The sequence below is a fragment of the Salvia hispanica genome, chromosome 6 (assembly GCF_023119035.1).
Source record: "Salvia hispanica cultivar TCC Black 2014 chromosome 6, UniMelb_Shisp_WGS_1.0, whole genome shotgun sequence".
NCBI classification, from domain to species: domain Eukaryota; kingdom Viridiplantae; phylum Streptophyta; class Magnoliopsida; order Lamiales; family Lamiaceae; genus Salvia; species Salvia hispanica.
The window spans coordinates 37,608,834-37,634,597 of NC_062970.1; the positions used below are offsets into that span (position 1 = coordinate 37,608,834).

At 35.9% G+C, this 25,764-nt stretch overlaps 2 protein-coding genes and 2 pseudogenes across 2 annotated transcripts; 3 read left to right on the top strand and 1 right to left on the bottom strand.

Moving 5' to 3' along the window:
- Positions 1-895: 895 nt before the first annotated feature.
- Positions 896-3,871, top strand: LOC125192036 (G-type lectin S-receptor-like serine/threonine-protein kinase SD2-5). The gene is given in 2 exon segments (XM_048089490.1): positions 896-2,808; positions 2,810-3,871. Coding segments are annotated over 2 exon segments (2,064 nt in total). The 5' UTR covers positions 896-1,662; the 3' UTR covers positions 3,728-3,871.
- A 1,817-nt stretch (positions 3,872-5,688) lies between these two features.
- On the top strand, positions 5,689-6,604 carry LOC125195269 (annotated as a pseudogene).
- Positions 6,605-12,365: 5,761 nt separating this feature from the next.
- On the top strand, positions 12,366-14,249 carry LOC125195270 (protein WVD2-like 5). The gene is given in 7 exon segments (XM_048093445.1): positions 12,366-12,466; positions 12,587-12,680; positions 12,757-12,778; positions 12,781-12,827; positions 12,896-13,006; positions 13,538-13,793; positions 13,796-14,249. Coding segments are annotated over 7 exon segments (810 nt in total). The 3' UTR covers positions 13,975-14,249.
- A 1,432-nt stretch (positions 14,250-15,681) lies between these two features.
- Positions 15,682-18,278, bottom strand: LOC125192897 (annotated as a pseudogene).
- Between the last annotated feature and the right edge of the window lie 7,486 nt (positions 18,279-25,764).

The window sequence follows — 25,764 nt, forward strand, 5'->3', positions numbered from 1 at the left end:
TGTAGGAGTATTTTGTATTTAATATTTAGAACGTGAATGAATGGGGTGCAAATCCTGAAATCGGTTAGATGCACTCCAACCAATCACGATTCTATTTTTCAAAAATCAAATATCATACTACTAATAATAATCATGCGACATATATCAACTATGCATGCACGTTCCAACTGGATTATATTTAATTTAGTGGTATCATCATGTGAATGCATCTGCTAATTAATTGGTCCTTTTATAATTCATGTTTGAAACATCACTTCGTGAATTGTATTTCACATCAAGCAATGTTTTTTTTTTCAACTTTCGCGTTAATACTAGTAAAATATTTACTCTATTAAATTTTCAAAAGGGACAATTAAAAAGTTAATAAAATTATTAACGAGTCCTTATTATTATGAGTGCAAGTTATCATTTTAAATTTGTATGGTAAAGTTGATACTTACAAGCTACAGCTAAAGTAAGTGTAGTTGTTTCTTTAGGGAAAACACATAATTTTGTTCATTGAAAATTTTATATAATACTCCCTCCGTCTTAGATAATTCGGGATTTCTGCAATAAAAGGAATGATTACTTTCTCCTACCAAAAAGGCGAAAGCTGTGTGAAAATCCAGCATAGAATATACACAAATTTCTGGGAAACTCTTCACACCAATCACGAGTCCAGAAATAACTTTTAGGTAGTGTAGATGTTGATGTTGATGCTCGATTGAATTTCTTGACTTCAAAACCTTATAATTTCACACACATACGCAAACATTATGCAACACATACATGAGCATTTTCTTGATATCAAGGAAAAATATAATCATGGATGAACTTAGGGTCCTACTTCCAATTTTTAATCTTGTTTTTTAATCAAAAAATGGTCATCGCCCCATAATAGGTGTATTTTTTGTTTTTGGACAATAAAAACTTAATGCCTACCTCAGATCTCTCCAAGCCTTTGACATAAGCATAGACACATTCATCCAATTCTCTTTGTTCGTTTCTGCCTTCAATTCTAGGAAAATTCCAATCTCTTCAAATCCCACTTGTATTTCTTCTTCTTTTTCTTTCTATTTTTCCTCCTCCGTCAGTCTTATTATGCAAAAAAGACTCCATTTTTTGGTGGCTGCAATTCTGTGAATGGTATGTTTGTGCTTATTATAATGCCTTGCTGCAGAGTATTTTCCTCTTAAATTCGAAGTCTTGCTTTTGCAGCAAATTGCAGTCTCATCTGATGAATTTGGACTGGAAACTCTGTCTACTTTTCAATTGGATCATTTATTTGTCAAGCTTCCTGTTTAAGAACTTCATCTGCTGCCAAAATTGAGCTGTCCCTTTCTCTGTCATTGCAATCTTTGGGTGTCAAGAACTTCAATTGGATAATTTTATGGTCTGTTTTTGGGGGTTTGCATCTTCAAAATTGCGGTATTCCTTCAAATTCTTGAAAGGAAAGGAATAAAAAATTAGTTGAAAGATCGAATTTTTCTTGTTCATTGCTTGGTTTGGTTTAAACAATTGGGGTTTGATGTTTCAGAATTGTGGGTTTTTTGAAAAAGTGGGGACCATTGAATCAGTTGATATAGTGGGTTTTCTGGTTGAGGTATGCTGAGTTAGAGGGACTAGTTATAGTTTGGTTTACTTTTGATATTGGTTGTTGCTGAAGCAAATCTGTATGTGGTGATGGGAAATTGGGGGTTTTCCTTGATTCCTATTGTATTACTGTTGCTGCTGGAATTCTGCAATGGGAGTGTGCAACGTATAGGGAGAATAGATCCAGGATTCAGAGGTGCTCAAATGCACTACATAGACAATGATGGAATGTTTATGTTGTCGAACAACTCGAATTTCGCCTTCGGTTTAACCACCACTGCTGCTGATGTTACTCAATTTCTTCTTGTTGTGATGCACAAAAGCTCAACTATAGTTTGGGCTGCCAACAGGGATTCCCCAGTTAAGAATTCAGACAGCTTCGAGTTCGATGTCTCTGGCAATGCCTTCTTGCAGAGTGATGGATCCACAATCTGGTCTTCTGATACTGCAAACAAAGGAGTTTCTTCATTGCAGTTGTTGGATAATGGGAATCTTGTTTTGGTTGGGAGTGATAACACTAGCTTTGTTTGGCAGAGTTTTAGCCATCCCACTAACACCCTTCTCCCAAATCAAGAATTCTCTCAAGGAATGAGGCTTGTTAGTGACCGTGGCACGGCCAACTTGACTTACTCGCTTGAGATCAAGGACGGGGACATGTCTCTCCGCGCGGGTTTCAACCCCCCACAGCTGTATTGGACTATGAGAAGAGATACCCGGATAACCATCAATAAAGGGGGCGGTGCAGCGGCCTCAGCTATTCTAAGTGGCAATTCTTGGAAATTCTATGATTCGAGTAAGGTGTTGCTTTGGCAGTTCATCTTCTCGGAGAGCACCAATGCAAATGCAACGTGGATTGCGGTGATAGGCAGTGATGGCTCTATCACATTCTCCATGCTTCAAGGTAGCTCGACTAATCCATCTTCGACAAGAATACCACAAGATCAATGTAGTAGGCCTACAGCCTGTGATCCCTACGCAGTCTGTTATCCCGGTAATTCATGCCAGTGTCCCTCATCCATTACCTCGTGCAAATCTATGGTCGCTCCTCCCTGTGATGGTCAGGTAGAACTTGTTAGTGGCGGTGATGATCTGAGCTACTTCGCATTGCCATTTGTTCAGCCATTCAGTAAGGAAACCACCTTAGACAGCTGCAAAGCTTCGTGTCTTAGCAATTGCTCATGTGGTGCTATGTTTTTCCAGAATAGTTCGGGGAATTGCTTTCTGTTTAATTACTCTCCCTGATGGAACCCGCCTCGCTGTCAAGCAACTCGAAGGCATTGGCCAAGGCAAGAAGGAGTTTCGTGCTGAAGTGAGCATCATAGGCAGCATCCATCACGTCCACCTAGTCCGCCTCAGGGGCTTCTGCGCGGATGGTAGCCACCGCCTCCTAGCCTACGAGTACATGGCCAATGGCTCCTTAGACAAATGGCTGTTCAAGCAAGACAAAGGCGAATTCTTGCTTGATTGGAACACGCGATACAACATTGCTGTCGGAACAGCCAAAGGCCTCGCTTATCTCCACGAGGACTGTGATGTCAAGATCATACATTGCGACATCAAGCCTGAGAACGTGCTTCTCGATGACCACTTCATGGCTAAGGTCTCCGATTTTGGGCTGGCGAAGCTCATGACACGCGAGCAAAGCCACGTGTTCACAACGATGAGGGGCACCAGAGGCTATCTTGCACCAGAGTGGATCACTAGCTACGCTATATCAGAGAAGAGCGACGTGTATAGCTATGGCATGGTGTTGCTCGAGCTCATTGGTGGCCGGAAAAACTATGACCCTTCGCAGAGCTCTGAGAAGTCGCACTTCCCTTCGTACGCGTTCAAGATGATGGAGGAAGGTAAGTTGAAGGAGATCATGGATGAGAAGCTGAAGATCAATGAGGAAGATGAGAGGATTGATATAGCCATCAAAGTTGCTTTGTGGTGCATACAAGATGATATGCATCTTCGGCCGCCTATGACTAAAGTCGTGCAGATGCTCGAAGGGCTGAGCCCGGTCCCTCCTCCTCCAACGGCTTCCCAGCTAGGGTCGAGGCTTTACTCAAGCTTCTTTAAGTCCATCAGTGAAGGGGGCACCTCCTCGGGCCCCTCGGACTGCAACAGCGACGCCTATCTCTCTGCGGTTCGCCTCTCAGGCCCTAGATGACAGCTTGTGTTGTGTAAATTGTAGTAGTTCAAGTTTTGTAACGCTAAAGATATCTTAAATCTCAAATATATGTCATGTTTTGTATTCTTCATTTGTAAATTAGTGATTTTGATCTATAGAAAAGCTCTGTTTTTTTTTTGTTCATTTCAACTGTGTTACAATTTTGTAGTAGCTGTATTTGATCAACATTAACTTTAGTTTTAAATATAGTTTAGATCAACTAAAGTCGTTTTTTCTTTAATTTCGCCAATTTCTTTTTTTTTCATTTCAACTGTGTGAAATTTTTTTAAAAAAATTTATATATATATATATATAGGGGAGCACTAGGGTGCCCCCTTAATTAGAGTCACAACGTACATCCAATCTGGTGCTGCCATGTGGCACAAAACATGCAATATTTTAAACACAAAAATGCAATCTAGTTGTACATGCATTTTCGCAGATTGCATTTTTGTTGTATGTAAATTGCATTTTATAGTGTTGAGTTTTGCATTTTCACATAAATTGCATTTTTTATTGTTAAGTTTTGCATTTTCACATATAAAAATGCAATCCGTCTATATATAAAATGCAATTTAAACAATCAATATCTAAAATGCAAAACTTAACAATAAAAAATGCAATCTGCATATAACAAAAATGCAATCTGCCGAAATTCATTTATAGCTTCTACAAATGCGTATTGCATTTTTCTGTATACAATATTGCATTTTTCGTGCCATGTGGCAGCACGTGGTTGGATGTACGTTGTAACTTTAAAATTAGTTGTTATACTAGTACACCCCTATATATATATATATAAATGGAATTCATTTTTCACTAACTTATTCAATCCATTTTTCTTTATATATTCCTTAAAACTCATGCTCAAACCAACTATGACTCTTAATTTTTCTTTCCTCCCTTATTCTCTCTATTTTTTCTTTATCTTAATTTATCTATATATTACATATCCATGTAACATACTAGGCGTCAATTTCTTAAACTTCGTGAAAAAAATAAGTAGATCAACTCTGAAGGTACCTTTATAAGTTTTGTTAGTTGGTAAATCGCCATGACTAGGATCATTATGGCCCTATTCATACCTAATTTCACTATTGAACGTTAATTCACCTTATTAATGAAGCAATTAGCAACTAATGATGTGCTTGAAAGAGGATTAAGAAAGTGAATTTTCACCAACAATTCGGAAGCAGAGCTATTCTCTAGTGCTGAAAAATAATATGGGCCGTAAAGCCCACAGTGTGCTTTATGGAATCGGGCCACTCGGCCCCGAATATAAGGGCATCCATAGCGGTTCACAAAACCGTCTCTATCTCGTCTCGCAGAGACGAGACGGATAAGAGACGCCGCTGTGGGATGCATCCCGTCCTCATCCCGTCTCTATCTCGTCCCACGTCTCTTAGTGAAGGGGCTCCCGGCGAGACGAGACGCCACGCGCTTGGGCGACGTGGCGAGCTCCGGTTCGTGCGTGACGCCCACTCGCCGTCCCGCGAGTGGGCGTCGTTTATATCCGTTAAAATTGATTTTTTTTTTTAAATTAGAAAAAACTCAAAAAAATAAAAAATATATATATAAAAAAATTCAAAAATTATACTAGCCGTTTATAGCCGTTTTTTACAAATTTTTAATTTTTTTAAAATTTTTTTTAAGCCCCAAATCACTTCTATAAATACCAAATCATTCCCACAAATTATCCACCATAAAAAACTCTCTATTCTCACTTAAACACACTACATTCTTCATCTCAAAACATTTTTCTTCTCCCAAATTTAATCAATTCATGGATCCATTTGAGCTAATGCGTCAACTAATGGAACAATCGCTAGAAGAAGATCGACGTAGGGAGGAGGAGGAAGCCGCGGCGCGTCAAAAGCGAACCCGGAAATACATCCATCGTGACAGGGAGCAAGCCGCCGCAAGGTTGGTACGCGATTACTTCTCTAACAACCCGAGATGGGATGATACCTACTTCCGTCGCCGTTTCCGTATGTCACGCCCGCTATTTTTGCATATCGCAAATACATTGGCGGCCCGGGAAGAGTACTTCCAAGAAGGTTTCGACGCTACTGGCCGTCCCAGTCACACGACGCTCCAGAAAATGTACTGCAGCAATCCGTCAGCTTGCTACTGGACAAACGGCGGATTTGTTCGACGAATACCTACACGTCGGAGAAACCACTGGGAGACTTTGTTTGATGAACTTCTGCAAAGGCGTCCGGGCAGCCTTCACCGACGAATTTCTGAAGAAGCCAAACACCGCGGATTGTCAGTTTCTGCTCCAACTTCACGAACAAGCACACGGGTTTCCCGGGATGCTCGGGAGCGTCGATTGCATGCATTGGCAATGGAAGAATTGCCCAACGGCGTTGAGAGGGTCATACACGAGCGGCCACAAAGGCACCCACCCCACCATTGTACTCGAGGTCGTCGCCGACTACCGGCTATGGATTTGGCATGCGTATTTCGGGGTCCCCGGCTCGAACAACGACATCAACGTGCTCAACCACTCCGACCTCTTCACCGAAGTTCTGAATGGTAAAGCGCCGGCTATCAACTTCGTCGCTAACAACCGCCGAGTATAAAATGGGGTACTATCTTGCCGACGGCATCTATCCGAAGTGGCCAACCTTCGTGAAGACGTTCAACAGGCCTGCGAACGAAAAACAGGCTCTTTTTGCGCAGAAGCAAGAGGCTGCTCGCAAGGATGTGGAGAGAGCGTTCGGGGTTCTCCAAGCTCGATGGAACATTATCAAAGCCCCGGCTCGTACTTGGTTTATAGATAATATGGTCGACATCATGTATACGTGCATAATCTTGCACAACATGATTGTTGCCGACGAAGGACCTCGAGGCGGGAAATTGGTTCGACCCTGAGACCGCGGGAAGATCTACCGCAAGTAGTCCGCCTCGCAGTGGATTGAATCCGTCTTTGGAAGAGCGGATGTGTATTCGGGCTAGGACACGTGATTCTACCGCCCACGGCCAACTCCAGGAGGATCTAATGGAGCACATTTGGGTAAAATTTGGCAACGAGTAGACGCAAATGATCTTCATTAGACAGCTCTTTGCCTCCATTTTTTTAATGGTGTGTATTTTTATTTTTTTGGGATTTTAATTAGTGTTTTTATTTTTTTAGGATTTTAATTATGTATTTTTTTTATTTTTAGGATTTTAAATTGTAATTTTATTTTATTTAATGAAGTGTGTTTTTTATTAATTGGATTTGTTGAAAATAAAAATGAAAAATGAAATTGAATGAATAGTTAAGAGATGAGATGGTTAAGAGATGGATGGATGTGGGTGCTATCTCTTAGTTAAGAGATGGAGTGAAAAATACAGTGGGGCCCATGAATAGTGAAGAGATGAGACGATTAAAAGACGGATAAGAGACACTGCTGTGGATGCCCTAAGCTTACTGAGTTTTATCTAACATTTTAATAGGTATGTAAATACATGGATTTTTAGTGTTTTTATGATTTTTTTTCTTCTGAAAATTGAATTCAGATATGTTAAATTTAGGTTTATTTATTTTTGTTATAAAAAGTTGGTGTAGAAATCGAAATTGGCAAATTGAAATTAGTTAAGATCCAAATAAAAAAAAATTATGTTTTTACTACCCCTATGCTAGATTTAATTTGTCATATTAGCTTTATAGACTTCTCCCCCGAAATTTGTATGGAATACAAGATAAAAAATTTGTGTATCTGAATTATAAAAAAAGGTGATTCTAAAAATACATTAAAAGTTCGAATATTTACGGAGCCACTATAATATAAATTGTTTATCATCATTTTTTAATATAATGCATAAATCAATAGTAATATTCGATAGCCTATTCATGTCATAATTAATTTTGCAATTACTCGATACATAATCGGTATAGTAGTATATCATAAATTGCGTATTGTAGGCTATAACAGTATAACACCCATTAAAAATGCAAAAATTAAACGGCACAAAAATAAATGATCTTGTATATAATTATAGGGTTTAATGGTAGAAGTATAATTATTGGAGTAGTCAAAAAGCGAAATTCTCAATTACCACCAATCTTTTAAAGAGAGAGAAATATAGGTTCCCAAAGCCTAACAAGTTGTGTCTCTCTCGTCTCTCTCTCGAATTAAAAAGGTTTTTCATCTTTTGAGAATTTTAACAATATCTACTTTTGAATATTTGTCTTGTCCTGTTTTCTCTAGTCCAATTATCCCCTACCAAAATAGCAAAATGGAGGATTCACTGTATAATTAATTTTTACTATTATGAAAATTGAAGAAACAATAACTAAAATGCCAACATCTTATCTATTCTTATTAATTTCCCTATTCTTTTAATCTACTAAAACAAATTGTAATGGAATTTCAGAGATTGGTCCTTGTGGAATTTAAAAAATCGAAATGACTTCTTTTTAAGTTTTTATTCTGAATTTTATTATTATTATTATTATTATTATTATTATTATTATTATTATTATTATTATTATTATTATTATCAATCATTTACTAAATCTATCATCTGTGGAAGTTTGTGTAATTATGTCGACATTTAATTTTCCTCTTAACTTTGAGGACTTATTCAATCGATAATTGATATGGGGTGGACTATAACCATCTAATCAATTAATGCTAGTGTCCCATTATAAGGTTGATTTATTTATTAATGAAAACATGGGATTTAACACTTTAACTTATACTACTCCATGTTTATCTAAATTGATTTATGGAAAAGAACCAATACTTACAATAATTATGGAGTAAATTAAAAGAGTATGCAAACATATAAAGCTGATCAAATAAAACTTGAAACGATACTTGGTTTTTAAAAACACTTAACTACTAAAACGACACTAATCCGAAATTAAATTAAATTGTGACGCTATACACCTCACTCTTGATAGCATTAATATTTCTAGACAACTTGACACTTTTTTTTTTTCTGATGATTTGTTTATTTTTTGTGATTCTATGCAAAGATAATTTAAAGTATTCCATATAACGCTCCATGCATCTTCAAATTAACACGAAAAAAACATTTCATGTTTGAAATTAACAACATAGTCGAGTCGATCAATTGATGAATAAATCAACCATAACTATACTTCTATATATGCTTGTCATATTCAGGAAATATTTGAATCATCTATCTATAATTAAACTGAATGCAGTTACATTGTATTCGGCTACTTTAATTAAGGATTTCAATTTATGAATTGAACATGTATATTTATTTTAAATAAAACTACATGATTAGTTTGTGGACGAAATGAGCACGTACATTTATTTAAAATAAAATAAAATATAATTATCATACTATTATATTAGCCGTCTCAAGTGTGGCATGTATAGTTTAGTATAGTACTATTACTATTATATTAGCCGTCTCAAGTGTGGCATGTATAGTTTATCAAACATGAACAAACACATAAGATTGACTAGACAAAAGGGAAAGGTAGCCCATTTGGTCCATCATCGTTCATCAAAATTCAAACAAACATCAACAACTTTTGATTGAGAGAGATATATTTGTATTAATAAATTTTTACATAGACTCGACTCATGTAAATATGTCTTATACATTATAGGAAATTATGTACGTACATTTATGTATTTTATTTTAAAATACGGCACAAGTAGCAAGGATATAATTCTCATACGTGTATAGGTAATGTTCGATTCATTAAAGTAAATAATAATGTGATTGAATATGGGATAGAGTAAGATGAGTTTTATCCAAGACTATATTAGTATAAGATTTATATTGTAGGTTGGTTGCCAAGATAGTTTTAGTAAAATATTTGGTTAATATGATTAATATTAAAAACTTTTTTTCATTGTAAATAATTTTAAATCAAATTATTTATAACTAATAAATTAGTTAAACTAAAATATTACTAGTATTTAATCAAATCAAATTAATTATAACTTATTTGATTATTGTGGAGCAAATTTTAAACCTCATTAATTAAGAGCAATAATACACATTAATTAATCATTAAGCACCTACTAATCTTGAAACTTTACATTGTTGTTCTCTATTAAAAAAATATTGTCATAGTGTGTAATTTCAAGTTACAATGTAACTAAATAGTCATTTTTCTTTCTATTGATAGACAATATCACGTGCTCACTTCGACATTTACATATAGATATGTGGTGGTGAGATAAAAAGAATTGAATTCCAAAAACCTATTGGCCTAGATACGGACCGCGATGGCCGATGAGACATAGGCCGATAAAAGAACAGTCGCACCAACTGAACATGAGAGAGGAAGAAGGGATGTAGTCAAAGACGGTCAAGACAATCGAATTGAGCCATAATGTCACTAAATACATCAGTATATAAAATCATTGATAAATATTTCTTATTGTTGATTTGATCACTTCTATAAATATATAAGTAGTAGTAGTAGTATACAATGTTAGAGTATCTGTTATCGTAATCAAAATTGTCACATTTTCCTTGATGCATTTATTTTTATGTTCTACTACTATATGTTTTAAACGTGTCACGGGTTGTACCATAAATACGTATACTATTGATTACTAATTATTCATATCACAGTTATGTGCCAACTTATTATTTTTTCCTTAATCGTACATTTTTAAGTATAGACTTTAAACGTATATACAATATAATTCGAATTATTTAGTATACGCCGATGTAAGTAAAAGCTTTAAAATAAACTGATTAACATAATAGCAAATTATATAATATGTGACTCTTTATTTTTATTATTCTTATTAATTTGTACTAATACATTTGTATACTTAATTAATCGTATATTCTTATTTCCTTATCTGGAGAAGCAGAGCTGGCACATACCAAAATCTACAGAAGCAGACACAACTTGCCGCTGAGAGAGAGAGAGAGAGAGGCCTTCTAAATTTTCAATTTCAAATAGTAAAATAAATAAATAATACTCCCCCTTTTACATCAGAGATGAAAAGAGGAGAAAATTTAATTAAAAAAAGAAGAAAAAAGACAGAGAAGAGATAGAGAGAGAGTGAAAGAGAGAGCACACTAAAACTTGAAGATCACCTTTTTCAAGCATTACATCTCATTGTTACTGTGTCGAGATGTGAGAATGTTTAGATGTGTGATGAGTAGTAATCTCTTGCTTGAAAACTGGAAAATGGGTTCTGCATCTGAATCTTGCAACTGGTAAAGGTTAGATCTTTGGAGGGTTTTGGAGATCTAGTGTGAGACTATGTTTTAAAGTCCCTTTGTCTTCTGGTTTTTGTCTTTTTCCTCTGGTTTTGTTGCTAAGACTCTTATTCTTGTTGGGTTTGTTTTTCTGAATCATTTATGATGATATTCCTTGTGCATTATTGTTGTTTCTTGGTTCAAGATAGTGTTTTTTTTTTTTTTAATTTAGTTTGGTGGTTTTTGCTATGAGAGATAATGGAGATCGGAGCATCGATGGGGGTTGGGAATGTTGAGCTGAAGACTTGTTAGTATCTTTTAAGACTTAATGTAACCATCTTTGGTGGAGATTCAACTTTATTACAGATTAGCTCTATATATGTTGCTTGTGTTTCTCATTTGAATACTTGGTTGCTAGCATCATCTGTGTGTACGAATGCTATCTTATTTGTAGAGGATTTCTACGCGGTTGCAATTTCAAGTGAATGGTTTGATGCACGCTTGCTGCCTCATCTGACGGGGTGTGATATGATTTTTTTAGGTAAATAGGCTTATGATGGCAGCTAATCCTGTGTGTGGGGCGGAGTTGGAGAATGGTCTTCACGAGCCACTCGTAATCTCTGAAAATGTAATTGGGACATCCAATGGGAACTTGGGGATTGAAGAAATAAGTGTTAATCTTGAAGAGGCTGTGAAGCTGGAAGATCATTTTTCAGTCTCTGACAAAGAAATCATTCAAGAACCTGTTATGCAACCAGAATGCCACTCTACTGTCACAGCTGAGGTATGATATTCCAGAGTTGTTATCCAGCTGCACAGCTTCACTAATATGTTTTGGAACTCCAAAATATGACTCTCTTTTCTTTTTGTTGCATGTGTGTAGGCGCCCGGGGTTAAAGGGTCTAGTGATCCTAAGAATTTGAAACCGCAAAGGTCACAGGGAAGGCAAAGAGTGGTAAATCTTTAAGCCCGAAACCGGTCTCGTTGGCAGGTTTGAGTAAGAGCATAGATGGGAAAAAGTGCCTAAATCTTCTGTTGCTTCAAATGGTACCATTTCTTCAGAATCAGTACGTGGAAAGACTCCTGCTCTTAAAACAAAAGCTAAATCATTCAATGAGAGGGAAGCTTCTGATAGTTTGAAAGCAACGAATGTTCAAACTGTTTCTAAGGTATAGTTGTGTTTACATCTGCATGAATTACCTATTAATGTACATTTTCTTCATGATTATTCAGTTTTTAGAACATAATTCCTTCATAATCTCCTGCAGCAGCAACGACATCCTGTTGCAATGACGTCTTCCACTAGTGAAACTCTGCCAGAGGATCCCACGTATGTTGTTTTTTATATTTCCTATATGACTTAAAATTGAGAATTTGACTCCTAGTTGGAAACGCAAGGTCCCTAGGACACATATTTAGATAAAGATCTTTGAGTTCCTTTCTTGTATTTATACATAGTATTATTCTTGAAGGTTGTACATTTCTTATTGGTTCAATGACATGGACTGTTTCCTCAATTCAGGAGGAGGAGACAAAGGCAAAGGTTGTTAAGAAAGGCCCTGCTAATAAAGCTGAAGAAAATTCCGAGTCTTCTCTGTATCCTTTTCTTTGATATAGCTCAATAACTCTATGATACTGAAGTTGCAAGTATATCATTTTGTTCTTAAAAACTATATCCAACTTGTGAATGTCTTATCCTTAATTGATATGTTGTAGTCCTTCTGATGATGGCAAGCCCCGCAAACTGGGTACTCTTCCTGCGTACGATTTCAATTTTAAGTGTGATGAGAGGGCTGAGAAAAGAAGAGAGGTTAGTTAGCGTACAGACTTTCCAGTCTTCCTCACATGGTCAGGGTTCATAGATTTCACTGTAATTTGTTTGGCAGTTCTACACAAAACTCGAGGAAAAATTCATGCAAAGGAAATGGAGAAGAACAATTTGCAAGCCAAGACTAAGGTTTGGTTTGAATATTGAGTTTAACATTTAGGTGGTTGGTTTGAATTTTCTTTCCCTTCTTTGCACAGGAATCTCAGGAAGCCGAGATTAAAATGTTAAGAAAGAAATTGGGTTTCAAAGCAACACCGATGCCAAGCTTCTATCAGGAACCTGCACCTCCAAAGTTGGAACTGAAGAAGGTAACTTGATTAATTGATTTTCATATATGGTTGAAGTTCCCATCTTTATAAATACTTTCTGATTTTGTTTTGTTTAAGGTAATCATGACCAAACTATTTTATGCAAGAAATTTTCACTCTCTTGCAAAGTTGTCTCTTCAATGCTGAAATCAATTGTTTTGATGTACACAAATATAATGGCTGGGGTAAACGTTCGTTGTGAGAGTCTTCTCACTAGTGTAATGCCTAGCTGCTTATTCATGTTTGGCTTGATTGCGTAGAAAATGCTTTACACATTGAACAAGATCATGCTCTCAGTAGTTTATACATGCTATGGAAATTGACAGAGGTCTCAAATAGTTTAGTCTGATGACCGCAGTCAGACAGTCTGTCGTTTTTGACCACTCAGCCACTCCCCTGCAACGCTTCTCAGAACTGAATCACCAAATAATGTCCTTTACTATCAAGATTCAAGAATGATCAACAATGAAAACGAGGGTTCCATTAGTAAAATAATTCATACTAACGCCTTGTTGTAAACAATCTATGTAGATACCTACTACAAGAGCCAAATCTCCCAAGCTTGGTCGAAAGAAGACTTCATCTACGGCCGAATTGGAAGAAAATGATGCCCCCATTGCTCGCCCAAGTAGGATGAGCTTGGATGTGAAATTTTCGAAAGGTAATGTTGCCAAGACGCCACCTCCCGTTGCCCTTGTCAAGAAGCCACTACGAAAATCGCTTCCTAGGTTGCCCTCCGAGACCTCCACCTTGTCCGGTGAAAGGAAGAAGGCTATAGCTCAGAAGACCCGGCTTCCAAAGAAGCAGCAGAATCCAGACGCGATATGAGTGAAGCTGCATCTGCACAGAAACAGGAGGGCGAGACTGGTGCTGAGGCAAATGGGAGTGAGATGTGCATGGAGAACAACGAAGCTGCTCTGGAATCACAAGAACAAGATAGTTTGGTGCACGAGCCGATTGCAGTATGAGGTGAAAGAATAGCTCCAATGCAGGCTATGCATCTTTTCTGAAAACGACGACGATAGTCTATATTGGAGCAAGGCATGGGAGTAGAGTGTAAGGGGTGCCGGTGTCTCATTTTATTACCCCTAAGTCAGCAATGAAGTTTGGTTGTTTGATATGTTTTTGTTATGTGTTTGCTGAGTGTGGAGAATTTGTTATCCTAATTTATGGTTTAGGGCATGATTGTCACCCGAGTCAGTGAAAATTTTGGGGTGTTGGAATGGATTCCATCTCGAAAACAGCCTCTCTTGCTTTTCCATTGTTGATATAAACACAAGTTATCCTAATTTCTTTCTTGTTTTCATTCCTCTCCTTTACACTTGACTTTTGACATATTAGTAGAGCTTAATTTCTCTTGCAACTCTGATATAATTCATTTACTTGTGCAATACTCAAGTTTGCAAATTATGTACTACTTTTTTTCGCTATATTTTAATTGAGTCATTTTTCTATTTTGAAAAGTTTTAAGATAATTAAGTCATTTCTTTTTAGAAAAAAATAATCTCTTACTTTATTCCCTTTTCATCTCTCTTACTTTATTCATTATTCATTAACACAATATTTTTAGTCTCCGTGTTGAAAAGAAGCATATCTATTAGCAAAGAACGGAAGAAGTATCATAGTGTAGTAATACGGTAACGTACAACATTGAGCAATCAACATAGGTATCGAAATAGTAATCCCTCTGTCTCGATAGAAATGGAATATTTATTATCCGCGACCGATTAAACATTTATTAATTAACGGCGAGCGATTGGCGAACGATCGGCTAACGCCCGGTGTCCACGCTCAACCCTTGTCCATCCCGTTCGCTGCACACAATAGTGGGCTAGCGCCACCCAGCTCGCTAGCTGGTGGTTAGGGTGGGCACTAGTTCACTATTGTGGATGATCATACTCTCCAGCACGGAATTATATATTGTGTTTCGTGAGTTAACAATTAGAGAATAAAATAAGAAAGATCGAAAAGTAAAAATAATATTATTTCTATTTTAAAAGATGTTTAACTTTAATAAGATAACACAAAAAAGAAAGGTTTTATTTTTAATGGGACAAAAGGAGTAACTACTAATACTATTTTGAAATCGGGTAAGCACAATAATCAAGTGGAGAAATGTCAAAACACAAACAATATATTATACTAGTTTAATAACAGAACCCAAAACAGAGTTTCTGATACAAACAACACAAGCTAAGAAGACGAAACACACAGCCGCAGAGGGCTTTTATTCATCAACATACAAAAAGAGAGTAGGGAGCATTATATTAAGAGGAAGGCTGCATGACGAAACAGAGGAGAAACCTGCAAAACCGGGGCTTGGAAAACGAAAAACAACCAAAATAGGTCGTCGTGGCTTTCTGCCACGGCCAAAGCCCCAGGAAGCTACCAAGAAACGCCAACTGCCAAAAGAAGCAACCCTAAAACACCTGCTCCAACACCACACACACATATATGCATAACCAACACTAAGAGACGACTGTTGGAAGGATCAGAAGGTCGATAGTCCACTGCTCGCAGAGCTCTCAGCTAAGCATACAGGTACGTAAAAGGATGGCTATGCTCATTAGGGACGAAGCCATCCTGCAAACAGCTTTCTTGGCATCAAGCGGTAAAAGTAGTACCTGGCTACCTTAGCGGGAAAAAAAAAGGCGATGCTTGTGGACTGGAGAATCTTCAACACCTCCCAATAGACCCAAAACGAGCAACACTACTATACTTAAAAGCTTTTACTAAGAGAGATCATCACCCATCATGCTATGGTTCTTCACCTCAATAAAGTATGTCGCACCTCCACAGTTGATCGAGGAGATTGCTGGTGGCGCCAAAGCTGATTCAGGGCAACGCTGGATGTTCATCCCCACCAGAGTCTTGCCCAAAGCCATCAGATAAGGCACACTTTTGTCGGATATCAAAGAGCAACCTGCAACAGATAGTATCTGCAAATTCATCTGCTTGGCTGCTGCCAAGGCTGCAACTCCGTAATCTGTTATCCCTGACTGGGAAACATCCAATTCGCTGAGCGACAGGCAATTCCTAGCGATTTCGATCAAGCTTGTGTCAGTGACACGTCTGCAGCCGTCGAGGTTTAGTAGTTCGATAGTTTCTCCATGAAGCTTTGAGATGGCCGAGACAGCATTGTCAGACAGGTTGATGCATTTACTCAGATTGACCTTCACTAGACCAGCCTTTGAGCTCTGAACAAGTGGTACAATGCCAGCATCCGTTACACTCACAAGGCCACTAAGATCAAGGTGAGTCAATTTGGGGCAGATTTTAGCCAACAAGCACAAGCCAGAGTCACCAAAGCCGGGACAGTTGCGGATGGTCAATGATCTGAGGGAGTCACAGTGAGATGCGAATGGAAATCCAAAGTTCATGTCACGAATCCCCAAGCAGTTTGCCAGTGCAAGAGCCTTCAACTTCTCACCGCAGTTTGCAAGGATGCCAAAAAGCCACGTTGGGTGATCATGTGGCACTCCTCAATTTGAAGACTTTCAAGTGAACCAGCAGCTTTGGCAAATGATAACCCCATTGTCAGAAATCCGCAGACATTTTCTGACAGCAAACAGCTTAAGATTGGGGCACCCTTCACCCACAGCTCCAAGCCCTAAATCAGAAGCTCCCTGGCAAGCAGTTACAGATAAAGATCTCAACTTTGTAGACCTTGACCTTACCCATCACCCAGAAACCCCTCTCATTCACATTTTGTAGGTCAACAGTGAAAGATCAGTCATTTCTCTCCCATAGTGTCCAATGACAGCAAGGGATACATCTGTAATGTTGAGTGACTCAAGTTTTGTCTTTGTCAGGTTGTGACCAGCTGATGTAAATAGACTGGCAATTCCTGGTCACCAACAAGTGGGCAGTTTTTAATACTCACGCACTTGAGATTGGGGCAGAAGCGGCCCAAAGCTTGAAGAGTTTCGTTACCAATGTTAGAGCATGATTCCACTGCAACTGACATCGGGATTGGGGCAGTTCATTGCAATCGCAATTAGACCTTTGTCGGTAAGTGAAGGGCAATTGCAGAGGTCAATTTTCTCAAGAGATCGGCACCCATTTGCTATGTCACTTAATCCTTCATCAGAAATTGAAGATAGGTTCCAAAGAGTAAGGGCTCGTAGAGAGGAGAACCACGGGATATGGCCTTGAGGCCAAGATTTGTCAGCCCGAGTAGATGCATTTCCCCGGATGGAAAGCTTACCCAGACCTCCACGGCTTGCAGTTCCAACAGCTATTGCAGCAAGTCTCACATCTGTTGCCTTTTTCCCCTCCAAGCATCTAGAAGATACCCGTTAGATTCTTCTTCATCAGCCTTAATCTCATCAACCTCCTGAGATTTTGATTGATTGACTTGTGGAACAGATACCGTCCCTTGTAATGCTACTTAAAAGCATGAGCCAGTGCTTCGACACACAGGCACAAGCACTCCTCTCTTTGCCTCCAGGAAGACGTCTGAAAACCTCGAAGAGACACTCATCAGGAAGAACTTTAATCGATGGCTGCTGTTTTGCCTCCTCAGAGACGACAAACGGAGCACAGACTCTAGATCTTTTGCGAGGCAAAAGATAAAGATCCACAAGGTTAGCAGGAGACAAGAATAGACTTGAGTCCTTCGGGTTTGGGAGAAAGCTCCCAGAGCGAAAAGCACCAACATCTGTTAGGGAAGACATAGAAACTCACATAAGATATTGGTATGTTTTTCAATAATTATAACAAAAGAATCAATGATTCGCAAGTTTATATGCTATCAATCAATATCAAGCTCATAAACTAAAAAAATGGCATGAACTAGATTAGACATAACAAAAACCATACAATCAACAAATTCCCAGCTATGACTATCAAGCCAAAGTGTTTTACCAATATCAGCTAAACGCATCATTTCACAAAGCCGATTGGACTATTAAGCTTCAAGTCTAGCTTTTACACAACAGTAAAAAAATTAACCCAAAATCCAACAAAGATCACTACAAACTATAACAGAATCACAAGATCAAAGAATAAACAGAGCAGTTCAAGATCATACTGCAGGAAATTAACAAGACTAAATAAAAGATACATGTGCTTTTAAAAATCCTAAAATTGATACATCTTTGTATGATTATATATCAGAAAATCACAAGATCTGATAGCAAACAAGGAATATTAGACCTAAAGTAACCAACTTTACCCCAAAACCTAAATAAATTAGGATATCATACCACTGAAATCGAAGACTTCTGACATGGAAAAGACTGGAAACCAGAAATCCAGACAGCGTGAGCCCAAAAAACTCTGGCGAGAGCAAAACGAGCAGATCAAGCACAATCAATATGGCCAAGAATAGAGCTGGATGCATGAGAGGAACCAAAAAAAAAAATCAAAGGAAGGAGAGCATGGAAGGAAGAAACCGTAACAGGGCAAAAGAGGAATGAGAGAGAGAGAAATTGTGAAGGGTAAGCTTAGCAAAATGTGTAGGTACAAGTAAGGTTATGAATATGCATCAGAAAAAGTTGTGGTGGTGTTGAATCAATTCATTTGCATATCTTCAGTTTCAATTGGTGGTGGGGTCTGCCTATTCACACACTCTCTCTCTCTATCTTTCTTTATTAAATGTGGGCTTTCCTTTTCTCAAGGCAAGGAGAGAAAAGAGGGTCAGATGCATTGTACCAGTCTTTTTCTATGTTCTGTGTTTCTTGGTTTTATCGCCCAAAACCTTACTTTTGGGAAAATACCATATCCGACGCAACGATTTTCATGATTATATGGTAATTAGGAGTATTTAATTCTACTTTATGTTTTTATGTGCAATAATATCCGATATATATATATACACCAAAAAATCGAGAAATATACTTTTCTCGATTCTCACCTAATAACAACTTAGTTTCCTATTCTAACCTCGCGTCACATTTTATGAATGAAATGCTCCTTCAGTTATCCATAATTTTTAGAACCATTAACTTCTATTAATCTCCTCGCCCCAAAATAAAACTTGTATCTATTTATAGCATAAATTTTAAGAAATATAAAGAAAAGTGGATTGAATAAATTTATAAACCTATTCCACTTATATATATTAGTTTTATATTGAAACGTGTGTAAATAAGTTTGAAATAGAAGCACTTTTCAGGGGAAGATCGAACATAAAACATGATTTTTATCAGGATGGAGGAGTATTAGAGCGTGATCTCATTTCACTAACTTTTTACACCACAATCCAATTCTCCCTCTATCCCACAAAAAATATGCATTATTTATTTTTTATCGTCACAACAATATTCTGCATTTTCTAAATTTAAAAACTTTTTCTTTATGAAGTGAGACTCATTCTCCATTAATAATCGTATTAATCTATCCGTCCTGGAATAGAAGTCATGTTTAGTTATGGCATGAGTTTTAAGAAATTTAATGAAAAGTGAGTTAAATAAGTTAGTGAATATAGTCCATTTATATATATATTAGTTTTATAACAAAATGTGAATGAAATAAGTTGGTTAATAATAGCTCTACATATCATGTATAGTAAAGTGAAATATGATCTTATTAAAACGATCAAAATGACAAAACAAAACTCTTATTGTGGGATAGTTGAAATACTTTTTCTTTCTATTTTTCTTTTACTTTACCATGTCATTAAAACTAGACACAAAATGCATATTCTTTGGGCAAGAAAGTATAAAATTAATACTTTAAATGGGTCTTATATTCCTCTCACTTTCTTCCTTTACTTTTCTAACAATGTCAAACAATTTCTTAAAACTCTCGTAAATGTGCATTTCTTTAAATTATGGACTGAATGAGCACTATTATTTCTATTTATGAAACTTTTTACCATTTTTTCTCTCTCCTAATTTACGCATCTTTTCTTTTTGCCTCTTATATTTCTTCAATTGCATATTAAAATAAGTGTCTTTAATAAATATACTTGTTTTTTATGAACTGATGAAGTATAAATACTTAGCTTTGTGTACTTCAGTTGTTGAGTTGTTTCTGGTAATAGTAATTTTTTTTAGTTGCATTTTTTTGCTTTGAATATGCTGGAGATAGAAGATGAAAACGCTCATTTATAATACTAGAACCTAAAATTTAGCAACTACTATAAATAAAAAAATAAAATAAGTAGGGATAAGTTCTCCACGACTCGTGCAAGTGGATGCATGGGTTAGGAATAAATTGTGTACAAATTGGTGGAAGAGAGACTGGTAGATAGAATACATTATAGAGAATCCAAGTGGAGTACCAATACTTGAAAATATTAGTATAAGTTTGTTGTAAGCTTACAATTATTTAATTATTCCATGAACATCGCATGTTCATGCACATTCAATGAATTAATACACTCCTCTATTTATAGATGTTTCCATACTATTTCATTCCATTATACGTCGGACAACAAGAATCTATATACATTCACATGCTAGCAATATAAAATTAATTTGCATTCCACTATTTAATTTCTTCAACATATGATTATATTACTATTATTTAAAATAATCTTGAGAATATCATTCCACTCATCTGACAACTAGCAACGTAGGGGACCTAATTAATTTAGTACTATTTGTACATGCTAGATACTGCAATAATTCAAGTATTTATTGTTTTGGTATGAGCTTTTTCTCAACAACATTGACCAAATCTCAACTTGATTAAACATAATCCGCCAACGAATTACAGAACTTTAGCCATGATAATTATTCCCTAAATAAGGGGTCATGTGGGCAAGCGTAATTATTTAATCTCTGTTATAGTACAAAGGATTAGTCATTGTTTATAGTTCAAGTGGCTAATATATCAGAATGCATATGTTTGTTTATAGTTCAAGTGGTTAATATATCATAATGCATATGTTTCTTCAACTGCGAACGATGACCTAATAAATGTCCGAATGAATAGCGACAATTATGAAGTCAACGATAACCATTGTCACACAGCAGAAAGACAATAAGGTGGCTATTGGAGAGAGCCCGAAGATGTACATGCACCTTGATGAGATGAAGTTGTTGGCCGCATTTATATCGACGTATTGGAAGATCTAATCCTCATCATCAACGCTAAGCTAAGAGATCAATAATACGTTTTAAGATAATGTTGCCATGAAAAACAACAAGCAAGTCATCTCATACACCCCGACATGATTATATACACCTGCCAAGCACCGGGTCAAGTGTAGAAAATTGGGCCAAGTTTGCCGACGTCATGATCAACACACGAAAAGATGTGCCTAGCGACCATAGTTTTGTCGACATTCTCCAAAAAGCTGAGGGAGAATTTCTTCAACGACGAAAATGATCTTCAAGTTTGAGGAGATATGGTTGCTTATTTGGAACTGCCCTAATTCTAAAGCTTCGAGGAGATACATATATGAGGTATCTAAGACACCCTATCTGACTTTAGATGAGGGACAAACACAAAAGATAAAATAGAAAATAAAAATAAAGCAAAAATTAAATAACCTAACCCAACCCCCAATTTGGGGTCTTGTCATCCGGCCCACCATAAAGTTGGAGGAGGGGGCAAAGGACACATGTCCATTTTATATTGGCTCAATGTATTATTATCGTTTATTTATTTTTATTCAATATTAATTATTGATTAATCACTACTTTATTTATGTACATGTTTTAGAATTGTACACTATAAATATGAAATGTAAATATTTTAGATAATCATATTTTTTAATGTGTGTAATCTATTATTATATCATGCTTCAATTATTTGAATATCTAATATTTTTTGTTTTAAATTTGAATCATATATTTTTTATTATAATTTTTAGATATTATTTAATATATTTAAATTAATTATAAATCAAAATATTAATATAAAATATATGAAAAATAAAATATTTAATTGGGTTGGTTGGAGTCACTTATGGAAGTAAAAAAGTTGATGAGGTTGAATTGAGTGAGGGTTGTGATGTGGAGGATAGAGAAATGCATATTTTATTAAAAAGTTGATTGGGTGAGTTGAGGGTCACGATGGAGATAGTCTAAGATTTTGAGTGGTGATCAAAAGAGAACCAAAGTCTCCGCTCACGACCAATACTCTACAACAGTGACAAGTCCATCAATCTGAATACGCTAATAAAGGAAAATGTCAACTTTCCATGTCTCCAAGCACTACCGTCATCCCGTACGTACTAATTAAAGCGAAGAAGAAAAATAAAGTGGAATGATCCAAGCACGAAATCTCATCCAACCCTTCCCTTTAGTTGATAAGTACTCTTACCAATTGAGCGGCCTCACACACGCTATCAAGATGAATGAGTTGTCCACGATGCTCACCTGATATTCGTCGATGTCCAAGAATAACCGAAAATGTGTGAAGCTCTGATTGCTCAACTCCCAAATAAAGTATTAAGGAAGTAATTAGGATTTAATTTTTAGAATTTAATTTTTTTATTTTTAGATATTTTAATGGAGTGATTTGTTATCTATATAGTTATTTATGTTAAATTTATAAATTGAACAATAAAAAAAATGAAAATAAAGTTAAGTTATGGTATGAGTAGAGATTTATGTGGTGAGATAAAATTATACTAAAAGTTGTGACATACGTATGACGTAATAAAATTGAGTATGGGTTATGGATGGTCTTAAGGCCCGTTGGATTGTTGACAATAAGAGAGTTTGTTACCTTAGATAACTTTTGTACTTGGTTTTACCGACTGAATCTATGCTCATCATTTATGGTTTGGCTTTTTTATTTTTATCAAAAAATAAATACATCAATTTATAAATTGCGATGATAAATATTATTTAGAGCTACTTTGAACTAAAAGTTAACTTTGAATTAAATACAGTCTGATCATCTAATTGTTAGAATATGCAATAATAAAAAAGTAGTATTTCACAACTTTTTGACTAGCCGTTTCACTAACACGTTTCTTTTTTGCTACAAGTTGACCAGACTATAGCAACCTCCGACTTATAATTTAGGTATACTATAGTTTATATCATTTCTCACATGTTTATCACCTTCGCCAAACTTTAGAATTGGTATCTTTATATTTATATATAGTTATTCAAATAAAAACTCATTTTTACCGTCAAAGAGGATAATTATTTTAATATGGATGTGATCAAATGCAAACCGCATATCTAATACAAACTCAAAACTTTAATCCCAACCATTAATTATAAAAGATTTGTGGTTAATATTGCGTAGAATTTTCATCTCAACAGAGCATATATTTTATCAACAGAAATCAACACATATTTCAGAATTCAACAAAAAAGCAACATGATTGATTCAAAACAAATTCTACAAAAAATCTTCATAAAATTAACAAAGATTTTAGAATCAACATAGAATCAACACGGCTTCAACACAAAAATTCAACATGAACAAAGAATTAACGCAATTACACTGCAAAATTCAAGCAATTTTTTGATGAAAAGGCGAAAAGTTGGAATGAGGGGGAGTAATTGAAATGGTTTAATTAACGTGAATAGTGGAAGAGAGAGAACGACGAATCGGGATTACATAATTATTCTATAATTAAATGATTCACCGTATTATGAAAGTATCTAATATACCCTTTGTTGATAAATTCATAAAAATTATTGAATTTTAATTTGAAAACATAATAAGCAATAATCCATAATAATTAGTAGATAGGATTAAAATTTTGAATTTTTATTATATATATCGTTTTCATTATATCATTATCCTATTTTAATATGTATATTTTCTTTATTCATAATTACAGTAGTAATAGTGAAATATTAGAAATTGCAGTTGATTGAAGTGAGGTCCCACGCAATGTTTACATGCTATTTAAACACCTACATTACATATCATACGAGGTTGAAAATTGAAGCCAATGGTGGCCATTTCTATGTCAAATTGGCCGACAATATTAAATTGATGTCCAAAAGATTAAAGGAGTGGTTTTCTGCCCACATATCACATCGACGCGTTTAAATTAAATAAATATTTATATCGTAGTATAATATTATATAAATATATTTAATAATGTCTCTCGCAATTGATGAGGTTAGAAGGCTCACTTTGCTATCTCACTGTCGATAGATACGTGGTTGATGTTGGTTGTCTGAAAATTATGTATTTCATCATCATCAAACGCTGAATGATACGCAACAAATTTAAGAGATTGGAATGGATTTGGAATTGAAGTCGAGTAAATGGAATACTAGTAATTAATTGTCCTTAATTTATTGATATTCAAAATTAACTCAAAACTTTTGGTATATTCATACTGCCGAGTTTAGTGCTGGAATTAAAATATTATTATTATTTGAATTAAGTACTTTGAATTTGATTTTTTTTTTTAAGTACTGATACTAATTCGTAACAACAAGATTTTCATAATAATGTCTATATTACTTAATAAATTTATTAACTACTTAGAATATGAAACAAACCTGATAATACGCTAGACTTGAATTTCAAGTTGGTAATATGTTACCTATTATAGTTTTGATATCAGAATAGTTATTTTATAAAAGTAAAACTTAATATTATACTCCGTAGTATAAACTTTTACCTGTATTCGACTAGATGCGATGGCATTCTCCTTCAAAACATATCTCGCCCAAAGCCGAAATAAGCCCAACAAAAAGTATAAGCCCAATTATAAGTCTTCTCCTCTAAAACATATATCTCGCCCAAGGCCTAAATGAGCCCAACAAAATGTATAAGCCCAATTATAAGTCTTTGAGACACACTCGCCCAAATTCACAGCAGCGACATTAAGTCGACTGGACAAGATTTAAGAGTTTTAACAATTAGTTAAGGCCATAAGGTGTAGGACTGGGACGGGCAGCCATGGCAAGGGGGTTTTGCACCGGCCAAGCCACATGCTTCCATCACGCATACATAAATAATATGGGATGTTGAAGAATTTACCTCATTTTGAGCATTGATATGGGCAAGTGCCCATTAAGATATAACTAGAGAACAAATCATGCCACAAGATTAAGAAAATCAAGGGCTAGTTTTAACACATGGATTTTTGAATTTGAAGGAGAAATCGTTCACTCTATCAAAGATTTACTTCACTATACAAGGCGGGGTATAATGGACATTTCACTAATAAATTAGGGTTAACAATTTCTCATTACGGAATTCAATCTATCCCGCCATCATCGCTTTTTCCCGTCGCCTCCATCCACTCGCCGTCTTCTCGTCCTCGCAATCGCCGTCGCTTCCATCATCGTCGCGCAATCGTCGTCACCTCCATCCATAGTCGAACAATGAATCCAAATCGAAAGATTTTTCAAAATGTAAGTTGTTCTACTAGTTTCTCGATTTAGATTTCTCATTCTAATTTAGATTTAGTTTTAGAATAAAAGTTAGTTTTGAGAATTCCCGCAAATTCAAACACCAAGTGCAATAATTTATTATGGAATCCAAATTGAACATATGAACATTACATGCTTAACTACTACAGCTTAACTACATCTATTTTTTGTGTAGGTTTTGATCGATCGAAAAAAGAAAAACAACAACCTAATCCGATCGTGAGTAACAACTACCGCTCTTTTTCATTTAGTGAAGTATTACATTATTGGAGTGAAGTGTTTGTGATCTATGCTTATTGTGCTCGTTTTTCATGGTTTGAAGTAAAACAGGTTAGGAGTGAAGTATTCCAGTTGTTAGAGTGAAGTGTCTCATTATCTATGCTTGTAGTGCTCGTAATTCCATTTCAAGAAAGTAAAACATGGTTAGAGTGAAGTATTTAGCATTAGAGTAAGTGTCCATTCTATGCAAGGGCTCCGTTTCCATTTCAGGTTAGAAACAGC